Here is a 24,588-nt window from a genome sequence, read left to right as displayed (position 1 = left end):
CTGTACTCCTCACTTCTGGACATTCCAATTAGTTTTTTCTTCCCAGGCCCATACAATAAACAAAAATGTTAGTAAGTTAGTATGTTTTTATTTTCACACCATAAATCTTAAAAGAAGTCACGTAAAAAACAGACCCCAAATTCTGTTTCACATGTCAAAAAGTTTGAAAAATTTCCAAGTTATTGGAATGCAATCCTTCAGGATTAACCCCCAGTTGTTGACCTGTGTCTGGCTGAGAGAAGACTGCATTTCCAGAAACGTGAAGAAATTCAGATAAGCAATCCATTCAAACTCTGGTGTTGAAGATTCTGTTATTTGCTTTGGGGGAAAAACATAAATAGTACTGAATATGTTAGCACAGTAGCTGTACTTTATAATCCTAGTATTGTATAACACTAAATAAAAAGCAAGGGAATAAGAAAACATCCGTTTTGTTGCCATTAACATTTCTTTTTCATTTTCTTACAGTGATTAGAGCAAAAAATTTCAAGTGAAAAGGTGGTTCCAGCAAGTGATGATCCACTTGACACTCACAAAATGATCCGGTATGAAATCAAACAAATAAAGGTACATGGACTCCGTTGCCTATTTTATGAATTAAATGTCAACAAATAATATACTGGAACAAATATTTCCACAATATTATTTATTATTATATAGTAAATATATTACTTTTAGTATATTAATATTAGAGCAGCCATTTTCAACCACTATGCCATGGCACATTGGTGTGCTGCGAGTGGTCCACAGGTGTGCCACAGAAATTTGTGGGAAGGTCATTTATTAGTAGGGCCAATGGGGGATGTGAGCCCCCCTCTGGTAACATGGTGTACCTTCTAAATGGTCAAAAATCTGATGGGTGTGGCTTGACAATTTTAAAGCCATGAGATGAAAAAGGATGAAAATCACTGTATTAGAGGAACAAAACAAGTTCCCAGCCATTCTAGTGTCAGCTTTATATACATCAGTATTTGTTTATACAAATATTGATATGAACATAAACTAGAAGATAACCACAAATATTTAATCATGTAGATGAATAAATAATCATGTCTGATCATGTTTCTATATCAAATCAGAAGCTTTAAACCTCCCTGCTAGCCAAGCAGAAGGGAAGAGGGAGCCTCTGAGTCCAAGGTTTGCATCTAATCAAGCATATAACCATGTTTTAACATTGTGTGTTCTATTTATGGGCTTCTGTGTTGCATCCGAATCTGTGTCACATTTTGTAATATGAAGCCCTGCTATTAATTTGTCAGAAGGCACAGTCAAATCACATGTAATCAACATGTGTGTCATGGCATGGGAGACAAGTTCAGGCGAGGGGAAGTTATTGCTTTGTTTCATATTTATGCTCTCATTAGATACGGAGAGATACAAAGAGAATAGTGAGCCACAGGTGAACTTCAGCAAATACTTAGTTCAAGTCAGTTTGGGATTGCTTTCCACACTGTAATCTTAAGTACAGGGTGGCCAACCCGCAGCACAAGATGTGCCACTTTTTATGTAGAAAATCTTGAACATGTCACTCCACTTTAATGTCTTTTTTTAGTGATTATCAAGCTAGCTAAATAGAGCCTCCAAGTTCAAGAGCAGTATGTCTCCAAGTACCAGATGGTACGGAGCAAAAAACATGAGAATGCTGTTGCTTATTTGGGGCTTTCCAAAGACACCTGGCTGACTGCTGATGAGGCCAGAAAGACAGCTTGCATGGACCTTTAGTCTGGCCTTGTGGAACCCATTCCAAAGTCTATATAACATGTATTCACTCCCCTTCTGCACAGCCCAGCCCCCCTCTGCTTGCTTACTTTCTTGTTATCAAAGATGATAACTTAGCCAGGACCTCTTTGTGACTGATTTTCTCAAAGATAGTATCTCCACACAGCTGGGCCATCTGGCCTTTGCTGATCTCATTGGTCATCTCTGCGCTGTCCCGCTTGTCCCCTGCTGCCTTCCACAGCCCACCCCAAGACTTCTTGGGTAAGCAAGTGACATGCCTGTTAGTGAAATGCAGCTCTCTAGCATTTGCCCTATTGACTTTCTCTCCTATTCAAAATTCTTTTCTTACCTTACTGCCTGTTTTTCAGTCAAAGCAAGTCAAGCACAGTAGGTGTGGCCACCCTTAGTGTGCACACTGCAGCATTAGAAACTTGAAGGTTTGTTGTGTAAGAAGTAGCAAAGAAAGCAAGCAAACTGTAAACTGCAGTTTTCTTTCTTTGCTATTTTTTGTAATAATTCTTTGTTATCATTTAAAAGTTTTTCAAAAATATATGGCAACTTCATGCATGCCAATCAGAAAGAGTCAGTGTGCCACTAGTAGCATTTGTGCTGCAGGTTGGCCACCCTTGCTTTAGAACATTATTTTTTCCCACCTGGGGGTCAAATTCTAACCTGTAACTACTGCCACAATTTCCATTAGTTTCAAAGCTGAAGAAAACATCATGCATACTAAAATAATATTTATAAGGTTGAGACTACCACAATATCTGCCCCTTACAAGTAATAATAAAATATTCAGGTAAACCTGATCAACATACATTGCAATTATTTCATTTGCCTGGATAAATCTGAAGTGTTGTGATGATGGGAGGAGGGGCCACAGCTCAGCAGTACAGTACAAGGTTCATCCCTGTCCATACCAGTCAGGACTGAGAACCCTGAGGACTGAAACCCTAGAAAGCCAAAGCAAGCCACAGTGGACAATACTGGACTAATGGTCTGACTGAGTATAAGACAGTTTAATATGTTGGATGGGGACACATTATTTATTAGCTGCTGCTATTACTTTACAACACCTTGCCATTTAGTATTTTAACAGAATATTATACACCCATTTTCCAGTTATACTTAATGCTGCTTTGAACTTCAGATGATGTAATCATGAGAGCACCTTTATGGTTAGATTTCAGTTGGGTCATGGCAATTGATGACATTTAGAAGGTGTTCCACATTCTGTGGTTTACTTTCAGACATAGGTTTCGTAATGTTTTGAAAGCGTCCTTCTTTGGAATAGCCTACAGGAAAAAAAAACACAAATAAGTATTTTTTTGATTTTTACATTTCAGGCAACACACTCACGTATGCACTCAAGCACAATAATTTACCTCTCCTTCAGGTTCTCTAGGTACAGGTGGTTCTTCCATTGCAAATTGGTAAACCAGGTTCAAAGATGGAAACGGTAACACGTCATCCTCCTCCTCCTCCTCCTCCTCCTCCTCATAACGCCTACATTTTTGCTTCTTCTTCATAGGTGCCTGCGGTAGGCTTTGAGAATCAGTGGGTCTGTCTGGGGTCTCCGGCTCATCGCAGCTCTCCATCTTGAACAGCTTGCGAACGTAGTTTTGAGAATCCGCGGGTCTGACCGGGGTCTCCCCCCCCCTCAGAAGGCAGCACGTTCTCCTTCTCTTCTTCAGGGCTCTCCATCTTGGTCAATTCCCTAGCAGGGGATTCGCACTCCAACTGGGGAGTCTCGGTCCCAGAAGGCAAAGCGGGTGAGCTTTTCAGAGGGGAGGACATGGCTGCATCAGGCTGATCGGCTTTCTCCCTCCCCCTGAAGGCCAGGGCCTTAAAATACAGAGGGCATGCCCAGGCCTGTTCCCATTCCCTATTGGTCCCTGCGGTGGTCCGAGAACTACAAATTCCATTCCTATTAGTCAACAGTGATGGGACGAGCTGTTTGAGGGGTCACATGAACCCCTTTCCAACACTTTATTGGGGGGCTCCTTTTCCCACCAAACCAAATGTCAGGGTGCTACAAAACCCTTCCCTAGTGGTCGGCGGTAATGGGCCGTGTTGTTTGAGGGGTCACATGAACCCCTTTCCAACACTTTATTGGGGGGCTCCTTTTCCCACCAAACCAAATGTCAGGGTGCTACAAAACCCTTCCCTAGTGGTCGGTGGTAATGGGCCAAGTTGTTTGAGGGGTCACATGAACCCCTTTCCCACACTTCATTGGGGGGCTCCTTTTCCCACCAAACCAAATGTCGGGGTGCTACAAAACCCTTCCCTAGTGGTCGGTGGTAATGGGGAAAGTTGTTTGAGGGGTCACATGAACCCCTTTCCAACACTTTTTGGGGGGCTCCTTTTCCCACCAAACCAAATGTCGAGGTGCTACAAAACCCCTCTCTAGTGGTCGGTGGTAATGGGAGAAGTTGTTTGAGGGGTCACATGAACCCCTTTCCAACACTTTTTGGGGGGCTCCTTTTCCCACCAAACCAAATGTCGGGGTGCTACAAAACCCCTCCCTAGTGGTCGACGGTCTTAGGGAAAGTTGTTTGAGGGGTCACTTGAACCCCTTAGGGGGCGGGATTTCTGGTAAAAAGGGGCGGGACTTTCAGCTGTCAAAATAGTTTGACATAAGGTATGTACTTCCTACTACTGCTACCTTTTCATAGGCTGCCTTTTTTTCATTTCCTGGACCAAATTCTCTCTTTCCCACTTAACTGCAGTGAAGTCATTGGTAAGGTGTAGAAATTAACCATGATTACGTCTAACCAGAATATCCCTTCAACTAGCATCTGAAACTGTGGTGTAAAATGAGGTTCATGCCCTTATTTAAGGGAAACCTGGTTAACACCAACCATGGTTAACACCAGACTACTTAACTGCAATTTGGAAAGTGGGAATTTGATTCGGGGAAGGAAGGGGCTTTGGGGAGGAAGTACAGCATCTTAAGGCTGACTCCTGGTTTGTTAGCCATGGTTAGAAGGAAGATGATGATATTCATTTGGATATTTTGTCTTCTTAAACCTGTATTTTTTTAATTTCTTTTTTTTTTTTGTATTTCTTTTTTTTGTTGTAGAAGGAAGATCTCCAAATATATGAAAAATACTGTCAAAACAAGCCAAGGTCAGAAGCTCTGTGGAGACAGTGTGGAGACAGTCTCTTCTTTCAGGTAGGAATTAGTTGGGCCCAGCAGTCAAGCTATCCAAGAGCTTCTCCTGCCCAAGATTCATTAAAGGTGCAATCCTATCTTGTAGTGGAACAGGCAAGCCAAGAGGTTTGTGCTGGATCCAGTGTAGGATAGGTGCCCAAAGTGGCTCAGCCAGAGGCAAGGGGAAACTCTTCCCCTTACCTCCAGGTAAGCCACTGCAACCCTATGGGTCTCCTCAAACTTGTGCCAAGTCCAAGGAGAGCGGAGCGGCTTGAAGCCGCTCTACGCTGTTTTGGATCCGGCAGAACAGCCAGATCCCAGCCCTGCCTCCCACTTCCCCCTGCCCGCCCTGGGAGCACCCTCCGCCTGCCCTCCCCCCACCCCAGAAAGCTGCCCTCTTGTCTCCTCCCCCCCCCAACCTAAAATGAACGGTGCAATACATCTTGGGAAGGAAATAAGAGTGCAATACAGTGCAATACATCTTGGGAAGGAACTGAGCCAGCCATTTTGCTGGCATAAGTCCAAATGGCCCTAGAAAGGCAGACTGAGGCTGGGAAGGGGGGTAGGATATTGGTGGCATTGCTGCCACTGATACCGCCTCCTTCCCAGCCTCAATCTGCCCTCCTCGGCTCCCTGGTCTCTGCCCCGTTCCTCCCCCTAACTGCCTTGTTCTGCCTTCCTCCCACCCCTCGCACTGACTTATCAGCACCTGGGGTTGCTGGTTGGCTGCTGCTGGCGCACAGCCATGGCCACTCGCCATTTGTGGCAATGGCCCAGCTGCACAGAATGGTGTGATGATGTTTGCAACAGCTGTAGAGGACCTTGTGCTGCAAAGTACTGGAGGAAGGTTAAAGGCCCCAAGAGGACTGGGCCATAATTTGTAAAGATGCCACAAGATGCATCCCAATTCTCTGAGATTAATTTTAATCATCGTTGATCTGCTTTTGTTTTGTTTGATTGCTATAATGATGATAATGGTTGCAACAATAAATATTTTAAACAATGCATCGTGTATAGGGAGAGATATTTTTTCCCCTTGGAATTATTGATTGATGAAGCATGTTTCATCATGCAGATAACTGACGTGGGCTGCAGTTTCTGAACACACTTACTTGGGAGTAAGTCCCATTGAACTCAATGGAGTTTGCTTCTGAACAGACCTTTATGTGGTTTGTGCTATTAGATTATGTTTGGTTTGCAAGGAGCCTTGATCTGCTGAGGTTCTCGACCTTACTAGAGGGAGGTTTTCCCCAGGTTTTCTGTCTGGCATCCCAGTTTGGGGTGGTAGCAGCAGCCTCCATTTCTCAGTTTTTTCCAGCTTGTGCAGTTAAAAGGGTCAAGGTTTTTTCTGAAGCGGTTGCAAGTCGCTAACCACTAGGTACTATGACTGGTTTGTCCTCTCTTTTCCCTTACACGAGCCAGTGCAGATCAGTAGCGGAGGGCGTTGAATGGGGTGGGGGAGGCTCAGCTATTGCCTGAAGCCTGAGGTCCCTGCTACCCCTTCATTCTGTGGAATGCACAGGCAATGCCCATTTGTAGGGGTGTTTGAAAATGGTTTTATTTTTTGCAGATTTTGTGATTTGAAAAAAAATGAAAAGGGCAGAAAGCCGTGTTACGTGTTTTTATTTCAAGTTCTCTTCCAAGTTATCAGTTTTATTAATTTTAAACTGAAAGTTTACTAGGTAGGCTGATATAGGTGATTTAGGGCGCAATCCTAACTATCAATTAGGTCCAGGAGGGTCGCAATCGTGCCGTAAAGCACATTTGCACCTCCTTGTGTGTCAGCTGGGCCGGCACAAGGAAGTGTACTGGCCCACAGAGGTTGCATTCAGTCTCCGTGCCGACGCAGAGAGGGAAGGCTGCACCGACTGAACTTGGCTGTCACAGGGGTCTAGGGGTGGCGGGAAGGAGGTGGGAGGGAGGCGTTCTGGGGCGGGGGGAGGGTGAGTGGAGGTTGTTCCAGGGGGTGGGTAGGCAGGGGGCAGGAGGCAGGGGTGGGACCCGGCAGTTATGCTGGATCCTAACCCCGCTCCCCGAGCAGTGCGGTGCAGCTCCGAGCCGCTCTGTTCTCCTTGGACTTGCGTTACCTCCTGAGGTGGCACAGGTCCGAGGAGCCCCAGTAGGGCTGCGGTGGCTTACCTGGGAGTAAGGGGAAGAGTGTCCTGTTACCTCTGGCTGAGTCAGTTCTGGCCCCAATCTTGTACTGGATGCAGCGCAGGCCTCCTGGCCTGCCTGTTCCAGCATAAGATAGGAATGCGTTGTTAGTGTGATGCTGATAAACAAAATTGTGGGCAGAGGGAGTGTCTTGCTGGTTTTTTCCTAAGAGCAGTATGGTCAGTCTTGCACTTGTGCAGTACAGCAAGGGACTGCTGAACCAGCCCTGACCTTGTAAAGATCACAACGAATTATAGGTGTGTGAGGAAGAAAGCTGCATCCCTTTGGTGATGCCCGATAGATGCCTGTGACGTCCAGGCAGCAGATTTTCATATGGGAATCACAAGAACAATGGATGTGTTCAGAGGGGGGAAAACAGCTGCTATTATTTCCTGGCAAGAACATATTGTGGCTTGGGTGCTGCCAACGCTGTTTCCCCACCATAGGGGTGCTAGCCTGAGGCTTGAGGTGTACTTGTTACTAATTTGCTGTGAGGAATGGTGCTAAAGCGGACTGAGCAGCCAGTATTGACGAGATTGCAGGAGAGGCTAATGTAGAAATAAATCAAATTTATAGTTCTGCTTCAAAGGCCCAGGAACATATTTGAACTGTATTATTGCATTAGGGAACACCCTTTCTAAACTGTCAGAGGTTACCTTTGTTTGTGGATCTGAAAGGATATTTGCCTTGTGAAAGCAACCAGCCTTTGAGCTTCAAAAATGATATTGATTCTGTTCTTTGTGTTCCTGTGGTAGTCATTTTGGAGAGTATTAACTTTTCTTTTCCCCCTTTCCCTTTTGTCTTTTCCAGGAATGTCAGCGGAAATTGGACCATAAACTCTCACTAGATGCCTATCTTTTGAAGCCAGTCCAGAGGATCACCAAGTACCAGTTGCTTTTAAAGGTAACTGAATCCTTTTGTGGGTCCCCAGTGAGTTTTGCTGGACTTAGTTTAGTGTAAGAAGAGGTACCATATTCAAGCTTGCTGGAAGATCCAGCCCCATCACCCCAGCTATGCAGTGCCTGTTCTTCAAGGATGAAGGAAAACCTTTTGCATATATTCAAAGCAACTGTCCTCAGCATACACAGAAGATAAAATATGACACAGCAAGGATTTTAACTCATACCTGCCCACACGTCCTACAGGCAGCACCCACAGGCATAGATTTAATTAAACAAGCAACACCACAGCAGTTTAGAATGTTTTGAATCCCAGAATCAATGTTTAGAATCAATGTTTAGAATCAATGTTTAGAATGTTTAGAATCCCAGTTACATTTGACATTGTATCAAGTCTTTGCTAAGTAGGCAAGCAGAAACATGAATGTTAATCTAGATTTATAAAGAAACCTCCCCTGGTTATCTGTGCGGTAGATAAAATGGCCTCTAGATCCTAACTTCTGTGTCATAAATTCTAATGCTGAGAAACTAGCAGATTCAGATTGCGCTGTGAATCAGGTGCATTGGTACATTGCGCATGACATTCACAAACTACTCACAGATTGTGATGCAAGAGTTGCCCTGGCCTGATTCAGACTGTGCCAAGGCGAAACATAAAAGATTGGAGCCTGATTTGAATCGGGCCCAGATTGGCTCATTAAAGCTTGACACTAGTCTAGATCAGACTGAGTTGCCACCAACTTGTACTACCTTTCTCCTCTCCCACATTCCCTTCTCAGGCATAGTGCAGGGAGAAGGGACTGTGCAACAGAGCAATAGAGCTTGTAGCAACCTAAGCCTCAGGCTGAAGTCCTGAGAAGTGTCATAAATGTGTGTCAGGCCTATGGTGACAGCTATGCCCGCTCCTTTCCACCAATTTGAAAAAGATGGGATGGCATCCAAAAAAGGCCCATTCCAGATCAACCTCAGATTTCAGGGGGTTCTGGATCCAGAACTTGAATCAGGGGTTCAAGTCTAGCCTGAGGAGTTAATGGCCTTGTATGTACACTAAGAGCCTGGTTTCTCACTTTGCTGCCTGGTCTGTAGATAGAGCACCAGTTTTGCCTGCTGCACGTCCGGTTCCAGCTTGAGCCACAGACTTCAGAGATTCCAAGCTGGAGATCATATCATCCACCATAAAGAACTTAACCAGGAAGTTCATTTCTGTTTGTTATAAACCTGTTCTGATTGTATGTTAAAGAAAGGGAAAGCAGCTCCTTGAGCAACAAACATGCAGGACACAAATGAGATCTGGATAGAAAATGCAATTAAGAATTTATTAAAAAACAATAAAAAAAATCTTTGACTTAGACAAGATGCACTTTGCGCTTTGGAAATGCTAATGCTATACAGTGATGCATAAAATATATCAGACATAACTTTGACATAGATTGTACGTTATCCAATTGGACAGTTGCCTCTGTCAAAGCTGCTGTCAAAGCTGAAATTAAAATCTGTGCCAGGCACATTTTGAGTCCATGGTCTTCATCAGAGGCTTAGATAGTACATTATATATACATCAACGACACTGGACAAATATTCTTCCTTCCGTACACTTAAACGCTGTAAAATATCATAAATCTATAAACCTTTTCCGGTAACCCCTGCTACCTGAACCCCATTGCAAATTCATGAATCCATCATGGACCTTTCTGGATTATTTATTTATTTTCCACATTTTTGTACTGCCCTTCCTCCAAAGAGCTCAGGGTGGTGTACACAGCTGATCCCCTCCATTTGTTCTCACAACAACCCTGTGAGGTAGGTGAGGCTGAGCGAAAGTGACTGGCCCAAGGTCACCCAGGAAGCTTCGTGGCTGAGGGGGGATTTGAACCTGGATCTTCCAGATCTAAGACCACCTCCCAAACCACTCCACCACCCTGGATCTCGGGATAAGGATAAGTCTCAAGGATAAGTTATTCCTTGAAGGATATCACTGGCTCAGGTTCAAGGAGACTCATAAGGAAAGTGGAGACTTTCCCCAGGACAAGGGAACAAAAGTTCCCTTATGCTGAGGGACCCTTGAGGCCCTTCCCACCCTAGGCTGCAGCTCCATTGCTGTACTGCATGCGGGGGTGGGGGGAATTAGGTAGCTTTGGGTTTTTAAAGGACTGTTCCTCCAGAAGATGGTACTGAGAACAACTGATGCAGCCCTACCTAGAGGTTGTCACACATTGGCTTAAGTACCTGTGAATAACCTCCCGGCTGTCATTAATGCCGTATTGCAGGATCCTCACAATCTTTTATAAAGGGGTTTGTTTCCTTAGATTATGGAAGAGCCAGACAACAATGTACAGGTAACTTGGAAAGTGCTGGAACAAAGAGTGTAACCTCTCAGTCCAGTCCTCTCCTTTTACAGGGTTCAGAGGAGTCAAAAATTATCCTTTTCCTATTGGCTCCTCCAACAGTGGGAATCTTGGCCCACAAAGGGTGCAGTCCTAACCCCTTATGTCAGTGCTTTCCAACACTGGCATAGTGCTGCCAGCGGGACATGTGCTGCATCCTGCAGTTGGGTGTCACTCACGGAGGCCTCCTCAAAGTAAGGGAAGGTTTGTTCCCTTACCTCGGAGCTACATTGCCCTTATGTCAGTGCTGGAAAGCACTGCTGGAAAGCACTGACATAAGGGGTTAGGATTGCGCCCTAAGTGTTACAAGCATAGCTCTGTTTCCATCTGTGTAATGTTGGTGGGTATGGTTTTTATTTTTTCTGAATCTATTAAAGCAGATTAAGGTTGCTGCCACTCTGGAATTCTTCCTTCCATGTGTCCAATATAGCATTAAACTGTGCAACCAGCAGCACAAAAAACATTGTCTATACACAGACCCAGTATTGTATTGTATTGGCAACCTTCAGTCTCGAAAGACTATGGTAACGCGCTCTGAAAGGTGGTTCTGGCACAGCATCTAGTCACAGACCGTCACAGACCCAGACGGGGTGGTGTTTTGGGGAGAATTCACCCAGTATCACTGTTAGGAGGGAAGGAGTGGGAAGGCATCTCCCAAAACAGAAGAGAAATTCCCTATTGGAGGCAGTTTCACATTACTGTCATGTTTTAGGAGTGATGATCACTTTCCTTCCCCATCCACATGGATTCACAGCTGTTAGAATAAGGGTTATTCCTGAAGCGTGGTTTGCGGGTCACCAGTGGTTTGCAGGTCTGAATCTCTCATCACTACATCATGACATGTGGACGCAACTTGGGTTTCAAGCTTTACTAACAGCCATGTTAAATTTTATGGGTTTTCTATCTACTGGTGATTTTAAAAATACCAGTAAACAAATGTAGGATTAGATGCCAGACTAGTAAGATGTTTCCAACAGGACCAGTAAAGCTATTGGGACGTAGTCAGGTTAGACCAGTTCTGCAAACATCAGTTTTTGGTGGACCAGGATGTTGGAATGGATTTGAAACAACTTGGGAACCATCAGAGCAGGAATGGGGAGGGGAGAGTATACATACTGTGCAGGAAGTACTGGTATTTTGAGGTGATGGGATGTGAATATTTGGCATCTATAGGCTGAACCCAGTGCTCCCCTGGACCGCCATGCTGGCACTTTTCTGTCCGTGGCAATTGGTCACAAGATAGCTCGTCCTTTAAAAACTGATTTGTTGGGGCAGTCTAAAATGGTTTTATTTTTTCGTGAATTTCAATGTTATCCTCAACCAAAAAAAAACACACAAAAACTGCTAAAAGTGGTTTTATGTATTTTTATTCCAAATCAACATTTTAATCAATTTTAAAGCATTTTAAGTGCAATCACTGCCATATAGGTGGTATATATGTGTTTAATGCCTGTGTCTGTCAGCAGACATAGGGTTAGGAGAAGACAGCAGAGCTGTGTGTGGAGTTTGGGGCTTAGAAATACTGTCAGAAGCACTCAGAATGGTTCACAGACGCTCTGCGGTCACTTGAATAGATAAATTTCATTGTTATTTAGTTAATCAAACAGGATATCAAGTTTTATCATTTTATAAGCCCAATTTTGCATTATTTCATGATATTTCATTTCTGCAATTTTAGACTGCCCCTGCTGGTTGGTCCTTGCTGACCCTGGGCTGTTACAGATTCCCCCAGGGCTGTTACGCCATTCGTATTGTGGGAATGTACTCCTGAATTTCTGTGTCCTTTACTGCTCCCGCTGAAGCCTTTGGTTCTTGATCTCCATCTGCCTCTCAATTTTGATTCCCATTTTATCACTGGTATTTTGATAAAATAGTATTTTGTGTGCATTCTGCATTAACAAACTTGGTTGGAGCCAGCCTAAATCTTTGCACCATACCTGAGCCTGGAAGTCAGATGGTACATGTATATACCTTGTCTCCATTACTGTTTGCTTTTTGAATGAAAAGCAGCTGTGGAAAGCTGCCTGTTTGAAAGGAGGAGCAGTTCATGTGCACTTAATTCTTCCTCCTCCTGACATTTGTCTACCAAAAATCAACCAGTGAATATGCACTGAATTTTTTTTTGGGGGGGGGGGGGTGATTTCCTTTCCATCCTGTATTGAAAACATATTGTTATTCCATCCATTAGGAGTTGAAAGGTGGGATATTAATATTTTAATAATTTTTTAGCAAAAGTTTTTGGGACTTGTATTTGTGAGAAACCAATCCTTGTCCACTATGGGCACAATCCTAACCAACTTTCCAGCACTGCTGTGCCAATGTGGTGTGCACTGCATCCTGCAGTGGGGAGGTAGTCAAGAGGGCCTCCTCAAGCTAAGGACATGTTTGTTGCCTTACCTTGGGGGCTGCATTTCGACTAAGTCAGTGCTGGAAAGTTGTTAGGATTGCACCCTATATCATGTAACTGCAACCCTAGATTGACTTGCATGCTTAGTTGCGATAAGAAAATATTCTTCCTACCCATCCCACACAAGTATCTTTTCCTGTTTATTAAAGATGGCGCAATTTGTAATGATGTTCTCTCTTAACAGTTCATTGAGGTTTTATATCTTGACTTCTTTTGATTAGGTTTAGTTGTTTTGTACACCTGAAAAAGGAATAAATAAGCAGTGTTCCTCTGTTGGGGTGGTGAGGTAGAGGTTCCAGTTTGGTGGGTATCTATGGAATTCTCTTGGAGCAGAATACCTGCAGTAAGAATTCTGAGAAGACAAGTGTTAACACATTAACTTGCCATACATGTAGTGAGGGACAAGAAATTGTGCAAGTGCTCACTTTGTGTGCCAATTGCTCTTTCATTGTGTTTCCGATCACCCAAATTACCCTTTGAGGGACCAGCGAGGAATAGCTCTGTGCTGTGTGTTTACTCAGTGTGTAGTTGGTCTGTGGAACTCCTTGCCACAGGATGTGGTGATGGCATCTGGCCTAGACGCCTTTAAAAGGGGATTGGACAAATTTCTGGAAGACATATCCATTATGGGTTACAAGCCATGATGTGTATGTGCAACCTCCTGATTTTAGAAATGGGCTATGTCAGAATGCCAGATGCAAGGGAGGGCACCAGGATGCAGGTCTGTTGTTGTCTTGTGTGCTCCCTGGGGCATTTAGTGGGTTGCTGTGAGCTACAGGAAGCTGGAATAGATGGGCCTATAGCCTGATCGAGCAGAGCTGTTCTTATGTTCTCATCTGAGCTGTAGTCTCCCTGGAAGGCATTTATATACTGGAGTCAATGTGCTGTGGTTGGCTGTCAAAGGTAACCTGTATCCTATGTTCCTTTGTAGGAAAGTGGGAGGCACAGGGGAGTAGTGGGAGATGAGATGTTCTGGAGGTTTTCCCTTCCCCCCTGTTCCCTATGGGGTTAGTTCTTCCTATGCCAGCTCTGTCAACACAGTTTTCTGGCATTGAGGGCATGTCTGTGGGACACTTAGGATATGGCTACATGGTCCCCTCCTCGTCGCACCGTCATCCCTTCCACTTTATGCCCTGATATCCTCCCCATTTTGTCCTCCCTATTGGTAAAGGTGTGCTGGCATCCAAGCTACATTGGTGTGGCATTTTTTTCAGCATTGTGCTAGCAGCCATGGTGTGGGGCAGATGCAAGGGAGTGCCCAGATGCAAGGGAGGGCACCAGGATGAGGTCTCTTGTTATCAGGTGTGCTCCCTGGGGAACTTGGTGGGCCGCTGTGAGATACAGGAAGCTGGACTAGATGGGCCTATGGCCTGATCCAGTGGGGCTGTTCTTATGTTCTTAACTACAATTCCCAGAATGCCTTGCAGGTCTCTTGTTATCAGGTGTGCTCCCTGGGGCACTTGGTGGGCCGCTGTGAGATACAGGAAGCTGGACTAGATGGGCCTATGGCCTGATCCAGTGGGGCTGTTCTTATGTTCTTAACTACAATTCCCAGAATGCCTTGCAGGTCTCTTGTTATCTGGTGTGCTCCCTGGGGCACTTGGTGGGCCGCTGTGAGATACAGGAAGCTGGACTAGATGGGCCTATGGCCTGATCCAGTGGGGCTGTTCTTATGTTCTTAACTACAATTCCCAGAATGCCTTGCAGGTCTCTTGTTATCAGGTGTGCTCCCTGGGGCACTTGGTGGGCCGCTGTGAGATACAGGAAGCTGGACGAGATGGGCCTATGGCCTGATCCAGTGGGGCTGTTCTTATGTTCTTAACTACAATTCCCAGAATGCCTTGCAGGTCTCTTGTTATCTGGTGTGCTCCCTGGGGCACTTGGTGGGCCGCTGTGAGATACAGGAAGCTGGACTAGATGGGCCTATGGCCTGATCCAGTGGGGCTGTTCTTATGTTCTTAACTACAATTTCCAGAATGCCTTGCAGGTCTCTTGTTATCTGGTGTGCTCGCTGGGGCACTTGGTGGGCCGCTGTGAGATACAGGAAGCTGGACTAGATGGGCCTATGGCCTGATCCAGTGGGGCTGTTCTTATGTTCTTAACTACAATTTCCAGAATGCCTTGCAGGTCTCTTGTTATCTGGTGTGCTCGCTGGGGCACTTGGTGGGCCGCTGTGAGATACAGGAAGCTGGACTAGATGGGCCTATGGCCTGATCCAGTGGGGCTGTTCTTATGTTCTTATGGCAGTCCAGTCCTAAGCTCCCTGGTGCTGCCGGGTGCAGCAGCACCAAAATGGCTACTGCTGCATCCAGGGAGGTCAGCAGACTTGAGAAGCCCCATGTCACGCTTTGTAGCCAGTGGCATCACTAGGATTCACCCGGTGCGGGAGGTCTGCGCGTCACCCCATGCAGTGGATGGGGCAACGCCCCAGGTGGTGGGCAGGGTGATGTACCATCACCCCACCCCCACTGGTTTTTTGGCTGTACCTTTTGTTAGAACACAGATATTTCAATGTGGTTTGTTTCATTGCATTCTGCATGAAATTACGCATTGATTGATATATAACATGATGGGATTATTCCTCCAAACTCTGATTTTAGTAATTTTGAAAACTTGTAGAGTCTCACTCACACCCCCCGTGTCAACTTACTAACACCTTATTGCAGCAGTTCTCAAACTTTTAGCACTGGGACCCACTTTTTAGAATGAAAGTCTGTCCAGGACCCATTGGAAGTGATGTCATGGCCAGAAGTGACATCATCAAGCAAATTAAAATAAATAATTAAATTAAAATAAAAGAAATAATTAAATAAGGGGGAGCCAGTCCTGTTCCACCAAGTGAATCAAGTGGTCAATGGGGCTTACTCTCAGGAAAGTGTGGGTAGGATTGCAGCCTGTGAGCCCAAGCCTATGCATGTCTACTCTGAAGTAAGTCCCATAGTGGACAGTGGAGCTTACTCTGTAGTTTGCCTGCAATAACCCCCCCCCCCAAAAAGAAGAATCAGTGAAATTTCCAGCCCTCCCCAGTGCCCAGTTTAAAGTTCTTTTATTTCAAGCACATCAATACAAAGACCCACCTGGCTTTGCAAGTGCAAAATAGAAAACTTTCCCCTTACCAGTTCAAGCCTCTTTTTCACCCTTTTTAGTGGGGGGGGGGGGGAGGCTGCCTTCTGGAGCATTTGTTGCACTCCAGCTCCTTCGGATCGGGACCCTTCTGGTGGCCTCACATTCCCCTTTGCCTGGCCTGACTACAAGCCAAGGCACGTCTACCTACTCACGAGTAAACGCGACCATGTGGTTGTTTGCTTTCCCTAGAGCTCCATAGACTGCAGCTGGGAGGGAGGGAGGGAGGAACCTCCTTCTCAGGTGTTTTGGGGGCTGCATTCATTGGATGAGGAACATTCTGACCTTGTTGGAGTCCTCTCAGCCTGCCCTTTCCGACGGACTATGGCAAGTACAACTACTCGTGAGTAAACGCATAGGCTCACTTTCACTTTCCATAGGGCTCCATGCTTTTTTTCTTTCCGGTTTTTTGGCTATAACTTTTGAACGAAAGGAGCGATTTCAGTTTGGTTTTTTGCACTGCATTCGCTGGACATTCAGCATCCAAAGGTGTATGGCATGATGGGATAGCTCCTAATGCCGCGATTTTAGCGTGTCACCCCCCGGGCGTGTCACCCAGTGCAGCCCGCAGCCCCCGCATCCCCCTAGCGATGCCACTGTTTGTAGCCCAAAGTGTGGCATAGGATCCCACCCCTTCCTGAGCCTGTCCTTCCCCTCCCCTGCCTTGGAACACTTCTCCCTGCCCCCTAAAGCTGCACTGCTGCCTGGAGGTGCTACTTACCACTGGCAGCTCGTCATGGGTATCCTCCTGGTGCTGAGACCCAGCACTGACTGGTGCTGCCCAAGCGCCAGCACTCCCTCCTTGTGGGAGCTGCAAACATGCTTTATGGCACCTTTGTGGCACCCAGCACTGGAGGTACAAATGTGCCACTGTACCTTAGGATTGGGCTCTCAGTCAGCAGGCAGACTTCTATGCCGGCAGGGTTGTCATTGCACTGGGGCATGTGGAGGTTTGATATTTGCCTTTATATTGGACTTTATATACTGCCTTTCTATCAATGCAGTCAAGGTAGTCTGCAGAGTTCAATAATGATACAAAAGGTCTGCATGCAACTGAAACAGATTCAAATTTCTCGACTATGTAGAAGGGATTGTTGTTTGTTCCAGGCAACAATTTTGAATCAACACTTCAAAAATATATTTAAATATTATGCAATATATTGTCCCATTATGAGATCAAAGCTAACTATGGATAATATGAAAAGGCACTTAGTATTATTGGGCATAAATCAATGAGGCATCAAATTAAAACAAAGATTTGCAGAAATATAGGGGCTTTGCCAATCTGCTCTGAAAATCGGATAACAAGAGAAAAAGTTTAACACAGATTTCAGACTTTAATATGTCCAAACCTATTGGTGATTGGAGATCTGGCCTCAGGAAATTGAAACAAGCCTGCCTCTGCAGCAGTGGTGTCACTAGGGGATGTGGGAGGTGTGGACCGCACTGGGTGACACCCTCTGGGGAGATGACACCACTAGTGGCCAAAATGTTGGGCACTTTTTGGAAAATTGAATTTATTAATAATACCATCATTATATATCATTGGAAACGTAATTTCATGCAGAATGTAATGAAACAAATCGATCTGTTTGATAGAACAGATAGAACTAAATCTGTCTGATAGAACAGATAATTCAACAAAGGTTATGGGCAATTAACTAGAAAAAGAAAACACAAGCAGCCTTCTGTAAGATATGCTGGCGTCTAGTGACGCTCTGCGTGTGTTCCCAGTGATCTGTCCTAACAAAAAGATGGGCTGCAGTAGTCTGTACCAACTGGTTCAGTGTCCTTTGAGAGCAGGTGCATGAGAAACAGTAACAAAGGAGCACCAGATCAAGGGGCACCCCTAGTTTGTGATCTTTTGTGATGCATGGTTGAGGAAGATCCAAGGGGCCCCTTCTGTCACAACCAGTTTGGCCCTGAGTTTACAAAACCCTGATTTTATCAGCACTTCTTTCTTTCATGTCACCCCCCTCGAGTTGCTCCTTGTACGTGTAATCAAATAACATGTTTAGCTAGTCCAAATGCTGTTATTGTAGGATAACCGTCTACAAGCCCTAACAGAAGGTTCACCTTATTTGCTCCAACAGTGTTGGGTAAAAAACATTATTTGTTGTTTCCCCTTAGGCAATTGGTGCTTCTGTAGTGAAGTGGGCATTGCGGGGTCTCTCTCCACTATGGGTTATTCTGGGGGCTACAATAGATTCATACCACAGCAACCAGTGAGCAAGTTGAAGAGAAATGGATTTATTGAACCGGCCAAAGATGACACATGAATGTCTTTGTCTTTTCTCCTGGCAACAAGCAATTATGGTGTTTCAGTAAACAGGTGAGCAGGTGAATGCCTTCAGCTGGAAACAGAAGTGTTTCCATTCAGTTTTAACAGCCTGCCCGAAATTGACTTGTTGACCTCTTTCTGTTGATATTTCATTTCTTTGCAAATCTGGCAACTTGGACTCATTTGCATTTCGTAGTAGGGGTAGGGGCCTTGAAGAACCAGCCTGCTGGATCACGGGTCCACACTTTCCTGAGAGTAAGCCCCATTGACTATAATGGGGCTTACTTCTGAGTAGACATGCCTAGGATTGGGCTCTAAGGCCACACTGTCCTGGGAGTAAGCCCCATTGACTGTAATGGGGCTAACCTGAGCAGACACGCACAGGACTGGGCTCTGAGACGCTCAGCTTCTGTATGCACTTCATCCCCCTGCTGCTCATTGCCAGCAAGTTTGGTCGCCTGCCCCTCCATCACCACATGTAGGAAAAAAGGAAGGAGGCGCAGAGACTTGTCTTGGCCTCACATGATGTCACTGCTCCAGACTCTGCATCTGAAAACCAGGCTGGAGAACAAATAGCAGGGGACAACTGTGGTGGAGGAGAGGGTGCTTGTCGTGGCCGCTTTCTATGCTCCATTCCTTCTCCATGGAGGCTAGGAGACTCCAGAAGTGAAGGAACAGGATGCATGAAGCCACCAGCACTCCTCCTCTGGGGAGAGCACAGAAGTGACTGAGCGGTGCAAGGCAGTCACTTCTGGGAGTAGAAGGAACTGGGTGTACTTCCTTCGGAAAGAACAATGAGGTGTACGAAGTTGGATCCTCTGTAAATAGGGTGGAACCTGGGGGCGGGCATGCACCCCCGCAAAATGGAGCACCCCTCCATTATGTGCCCCTCAGGCTCCACCCTAGTCATGGCTCAGTTCAGATGTACATTGCTTTTGAATAGGAAGATTCTTGGGTCATGTTCTAGGATCAAGCGCATCTCTTGAATCTTTGTTTTTGTATTTTAAATTCTTAATTATGCTCCAGCCAATGCATATCAAAGCCATAAGCAAGAGACAAACATTTACAGTGTCTTAGAAGAGGTGATAGAATAATGAAAAGCAGCCTTCTATATGATTCACTATGATTTCTAAATTATACAGTGACGGTAGGAGAGATCATTGCATCTCACTGGGCAGCTACTGACTGCCTTAAGCTGGGCAGTCCCTAGCTAGTAAGGTGCTGCCTCACCACAGTCCGTTAACCTCATGGGGTGCATGGGGCTTAGGGTGAAAACTGACAAGCGGATCGACAACTCTGCACCATGCAACAGAAAACAGAAAACTCCTGCCCTAAAGCTGGGCACCTGGAACGTAAAGACAATGACACCTGGCTTCTCTGACAACCTGCAAGAAATAGACGACGCACGCAAAACAGCTGCCATCGACATGGACCTGAGCAGACTGCAGATGGACATGGTCGCCCTTCAAGAAAGTCCAAAGTCCAGCTGAAATGTCTGTGTGACTTCCTCTTTGCTGACGATGCAGCTGTCACCGCCCACTCTGCCAAAGATCTCCAGCAGCTCATGAATCGTTTTAGCAAGGCCTGACAAGACTTTGGACTGATGGTCAGCCTGAAGAAAACACAGGTCATGGTTCAGGATGTGGACTCACCTCCCTGCATTACAATCTCTGCACATGAACTGGAGGTTGTCCATGACTTTGTGTACCTTGGCTCAACTGTCTCCAACACTCTTTCTCTTGATACCGAGCTAAACAAACGCATCGGTAAAGCAGCCACCACGTTTTCCAGACTCACAAAGAGAGTTTGGTCCAACAAGAAGCTGACGGAACATACCAAGGTCTAGGTCTACAGAGCTTGCGTCCTGAGTACACTTCTGTACTGCAGCGAGTCATGGACTCTTCGCACCCAACAGGAGAGGAAGCTGAATGCTTTCCACATGCGCTGCCTCCAACACATCCTCAGCATCACCTGGCAGGACAAAGTTCCAAACAACACTGGAATCCCTAGCATGTATGAACTGCTGAAACAGAGACGCCTGCATTGGCTTGGTCATGTTGTGAGAATGGATGATGGCCGGATCCCAAAGGATCCTCTATGGATCCTCTATGGAGAACTTGTGCAGGGAAAGCGCCCTACAGGTAGACCACAGCTGCGATACAAGGACATCGGCAAGAGGGATCTGAAGGCCTTAGGAGTGGACCTCAACAGATGGGAAACCCTGGCCTCTGAGCGGCCCGCTTGGAGGCAGGCTGTGCAGCATGGCCTTTCCCAGTTTGATGAGACACTTGGCCAACAGTCTGAGGCAAAGAGGCAAAGAAGGAAGGCCCATAGCCAAGGAGACAGACCAGGGACAGACTGCACTTGCTCCCAGTGTGGAAGGGATTCTCACTCCCCAATCGGCCTTTTCAGCCACACTAAACGCTGTTCCAGAACCACCATTCAGAGCAAGATACCATAGTCTTTTGAGACTGAAGGTTGCCAACAGCTGGTGGTGTGTCAATAGTTTCAATAACTTTGATGTGTTAAAAAAATTACCATCTATATACAGTATATTTTGTTTCTTTTAGAGAAATCCCATAACTTCTATGGTCCTATACATGCTTAAGTGGGAGGAAGCCTCATTTAACACAGTAGGACCCTTCTGCATAGGATTGCACTGCTAAGGTTTTTTCACTAGAATTAGCTGCTAAGCATTGCTCATCTAGAGTGGCATAGTTAGAGGGTGCGAAGTGGTAAGTTTTGCAGGGAGCCTCATCACAGCATGCAAGCAGCCCCACTCCCTCCACTTTGAAACCATTCTGGGTGGGGAGAGCATATGCTAAAATGGCTCCAAAGGGGAGGGGGAGGGGTCCCTTGCACGCTGCGGTGAGGCTCCCTGCAAAACTTAGTGCTTTGCACCCCTCTAGCTACCCCACCGCTCATCTACATCCAGGTCTCAGCCAACTTCAGTGAGTGCTAGGGATCTGTTTACACAAAACTTTCCAGGATACCTCTGTGCTATTTTTGAATAATGTAACTGGCACAAGTCCATATTGGGGTCTTCCAGGATGCAAGCTTACCTGCTACTAAGAGTTCATTATCTCTTTTTTCCCACTGAAAACAATTGTAATACAAATCATATGAACTAAACTTTCTATCCTGAATGGAAATGTACAATAAATGCAGATTAAGGACCATACCACGTCATGTCATGTTGTTCTCACTTATTCAGACCTATCATTTAATCATTAACCAGTAAAACATGTCAGATGCTGAACTGAAAGATAGTACTTGCACGTGTAAGTTTTCCTGCACGTACTCTTTGTTCCAATATGTCAGGAATTTGCTCCCAAAATATTAGCAAAATATGCATACACTCTACATTGTCATTTCTTACTTTAATTAATGCATTCAATTTCCACATGATCATCATCCTTTCGGTTTCCCTGAGCTATCCCTCTCTTGTAGGAATTTCATTGATGTCCAGCACTTTGCAAGCAGTAACATAGCTGTGGCTAATAAACCGTTCACTAAATCAATGTTTTCTTTACCAGCAGATATCCTTAACTTATGCGCAGCACAATTGTGTGTATGTCTACTTAGAAGTAGCCCAATTCAGTTCAATAGCACTTACTTCTACAAAGGTGAATAGGATTGTAGCCTTACAGCACAATCGTATGCATAGTTAACCAGAAGTAAAACCTACTGAATTCAATGAAATGGGCAGCCCAATTCTATCCTTTACGGTGCCCAGAGGAGGAGTGGTGCCAAAATGGCGACCACTTTATCCCATGGGTGCCAGGAAGCCGCTGGAGGTCTCCTCAGGAGAAGGGAACTTTTGTTCCCTTCCCCTGAGGAATGCCTCAGGTCCCACAATGGGGTGTCTCACATCTGCATTGGCTATTTTGCCAGCTCAGATGAGGGAACCTCCATGTTGGGCTTTTTAGCCAAATGAGGAGTATAGGATCTGGTGGAGTATGCCAATCCCAACCCCTTCCTGGGTCAGGTCCTCCCCCACCCTCCCCTCCCCTGCCCCAGAACACCTGCCCCTGCTCCAAAAGACTGCACCACCACCCTGAGCTCTTATCTTCCTCTGGGTGGCTTCCTTCTGGTGCTTGTCCCAGCACTGAGAGGTGCTGGCTCCTTCCCCCGGGAGTGTTGTAAATGTGCTTTTCAGCATGTTTATGATACCCAGTTTATGATATGATGTTTATGATACTGGAGCTCAGCGCCAGTGCTGTGTCTCATTAGGATTGAGTCCTTAATCCCAAGAAAGAAAGTATAGTATTACAGTCTTGTAATGTAGCCTCTGGTGTAGGTTAATTTCATGAAGTGCTATCAATGGTCCATACAAATTTCATCCAAATTCACATCCTTGCATAAAAATCAGTCTCCACCCTATTTTTTGCCTATTGTTCACATGAACAATTTGAAATTTTCTATCACATCATGGGCTTCTGAGTCATCCAGATATAGCCATTGTTCTTTTATCATTTGGTTGACCTTCTCTTCCTTCCCCAATTAGCAGCTAAACAAAGGATTAGACCATGAGCTCACCTGATTTCCAGGAGCAGGAAATGTCAGTGGCTCAGATAACTCCGTATCCATCTCACTGGTACAACTAATTTATCATCTGCAGGTTATAAAAAGTGAGGTCATCATGTCCATTTACACATTTGCCTGAGTCCTTGATTGAGAGCATCTGATGCTTCAAGGAGATCTCTCCTGCCCATCTTGTGCAAGAAGGCAAGGGCCAAGGTCCTGGAATAGCATGAACATGTAGGATAAAGAAACTACCCAGAGAGGTCACATCAGGTTTTATTTTATTTGCTGCTTGCATCTTAACATCCTTCCATCAATTCTGCCACTGCTTTCCCAAAAAACCTGCAGAAGGTGGAAATCCATCTGACCCCTGTGTCCCCAGCTTGCTCCTTCCTTGTGTGGTCTCTTTTAACAAACAGAAAGTGCGGGATATGCCAGGAGTCAAGTCCTGCACCTCCTGTTTTGTTTAAAGAGGCCGTTCAAGGAAGGAGCAGTGTGAGGGGGTAGGGGACTGCTGTTTTTCCAATCACTCCCGGCGCATTTTTAGCAAGTGGGAAGTTGATTGGAGCAGCTCTGCCCCTGGTGGGCTGGAGGGAGTCAATGGCAGACTCGAGATCAAAGACATCCTGAGTGTTTGCTACTCCCCACAACTTCTCACTCAATGTGGGTCACATAGCCCATGTCATGCACAGGCCAGACATGTCCTTGTCAACCATTTACCCCTCTTATCTTTTCCCCTTATCAGTACCTTTTTCATCATTGCATTTTCTTCTTTATTGCTTTTGATATCATTTGCAGCCTGTAGCTTTATTGTTTTAACTGCTTGATCTCTGTTTACTTTGGCAAGAGCAGGTTGCAACATCTCTCAGACCAGCTGTTCTGCTACTGTTTGAATTTAAGGATGCTCACCGTTAACTGAGATTTTCTCAGGATGGTCTCCTATCTGGACTCTCTAGCTTTGGGTGGTTGTAGTAAGAGTGACCTTTTCCCACTTCATGCCCAATTTACTCAGTCAGAAGGGCAGTGGTATAGCTACAAGGGGGGGCAGCATGGTAAATTCTTCAAGCACTGCAATGTGCTGTGTAACCTGCCTTCCCACTCACCATCAAAGCCATTCTGTGCAGTTGCAGGAGCACTTGCACGTTCCCATCACTGCTCAGAATGACTCCAATGGCACCCTTCCTGTAGCTACACCATTGCAGAAAGGTGAAGTGGTGAGTAGGTAGGTAAGTGCTGGTCATTAACTTCTAGATGCTGCTTCTGTCTTGTTCTCTGCGAATCCTTACAACGCTTTTCAATAGGAGCCAGTAGCTATGCATCAGTTTAATTCTTGCTGGAGTATTAAACTGCACACTGAGCCACCTATGTTCATGCCAAAGGTCTGGGCCCCTGATCTGAGGATTCTCAGGTAACCTTCTCCTGCATCTCCATGCCTCCTCCCATTACCGTAAAATGACATATAAATCCAAGGACTTGCTTGTCAAGCAGGGGTATGTCTTCACTTCCCTGGGACAACTTACTGATGAGATAGATCTATGAACAGCACGGGAGCTACGTCTCCAACTTCCTGACCCCCATTTGTGGTGCCATTCTCCTTAAGGCAAGGTTCGTGCAAAAGTATGCGCTGGCCTGGGCTGTAGAAGTCCAGAAAATGGTGAACCTATCTTCTGGGCCATTTATTCCAAGTGACACCTGCAGTGTTTTCAACACCCTTTGTATAAACACCCAACTATTCATACGGTGCCAGAAAAAAAATATGCAAGAATAATTTTTAAACTGCGTGTGCTTTCTGTGATGTTTTAAGTACATGGGAAATGGAGACCTATGAGATTTAAGCATAGCATGAGACAACAGACGGCTAAGGCTATGCGCTCTGCCTCAACAGCCACCGTTTCCAATATTTCGCAGATGAAAACAGGAGTGTGCTGCTTGTGACACTCCTA

At 45.5% G+C, this 24,588-nt stretch overlaps 1 protein-coding gene across 1 annotated transcript in view; it reads left to right on the top strand.

The window, feature by feature from the left end:
* LOC136645321 (guanine nucleotide exchange factor DBS-like) overlaps nucleotides 1–24,588 on the top strand; it is a 74,093-nt gene that overhangs the window by 2,679 nt on the left and 46,826 nt on the right. Inside the window, exons 2-4 of the mRNA XM_066621555.1 lie at nucleotides 3,441–3,491; nucleotides 4,802–4,894; nucleotides 7,838–7,930. Of these exons, the coding sequence (XP_066477652.1) occupies nucleotides 3,441–3,491; nucleotides 4,802–4,894; nucleotides 7,838–7,930 (237 nt within the window). The remainder of the gene's footprint in view (nucleotides 1–3,440; nucleotides 3,492–4,801; nucleotides 4,895–7,837; nucleotides 7,931–24,588) is intronic.

The sequence above is a fragment of the Tiliqua scincoides genome, chromosome 3 (genome assembly GCF_035046505.1).
Source record: "Tiliqua scincoides isolate rTilSci1 chromosome 3, rTilSci1.hap2, whole genome shotgun sequence".
NCBI lineage: Eukaryota > Metazoa > Chordata > Lepidosauria > Squamata > Scincidae > Tiliqua > Tiliqua scincoides.
Note: the sequence above shows the minus strand (reverse complement) of the source record. Positions and strands in the feature narration are given on the sequence as shown.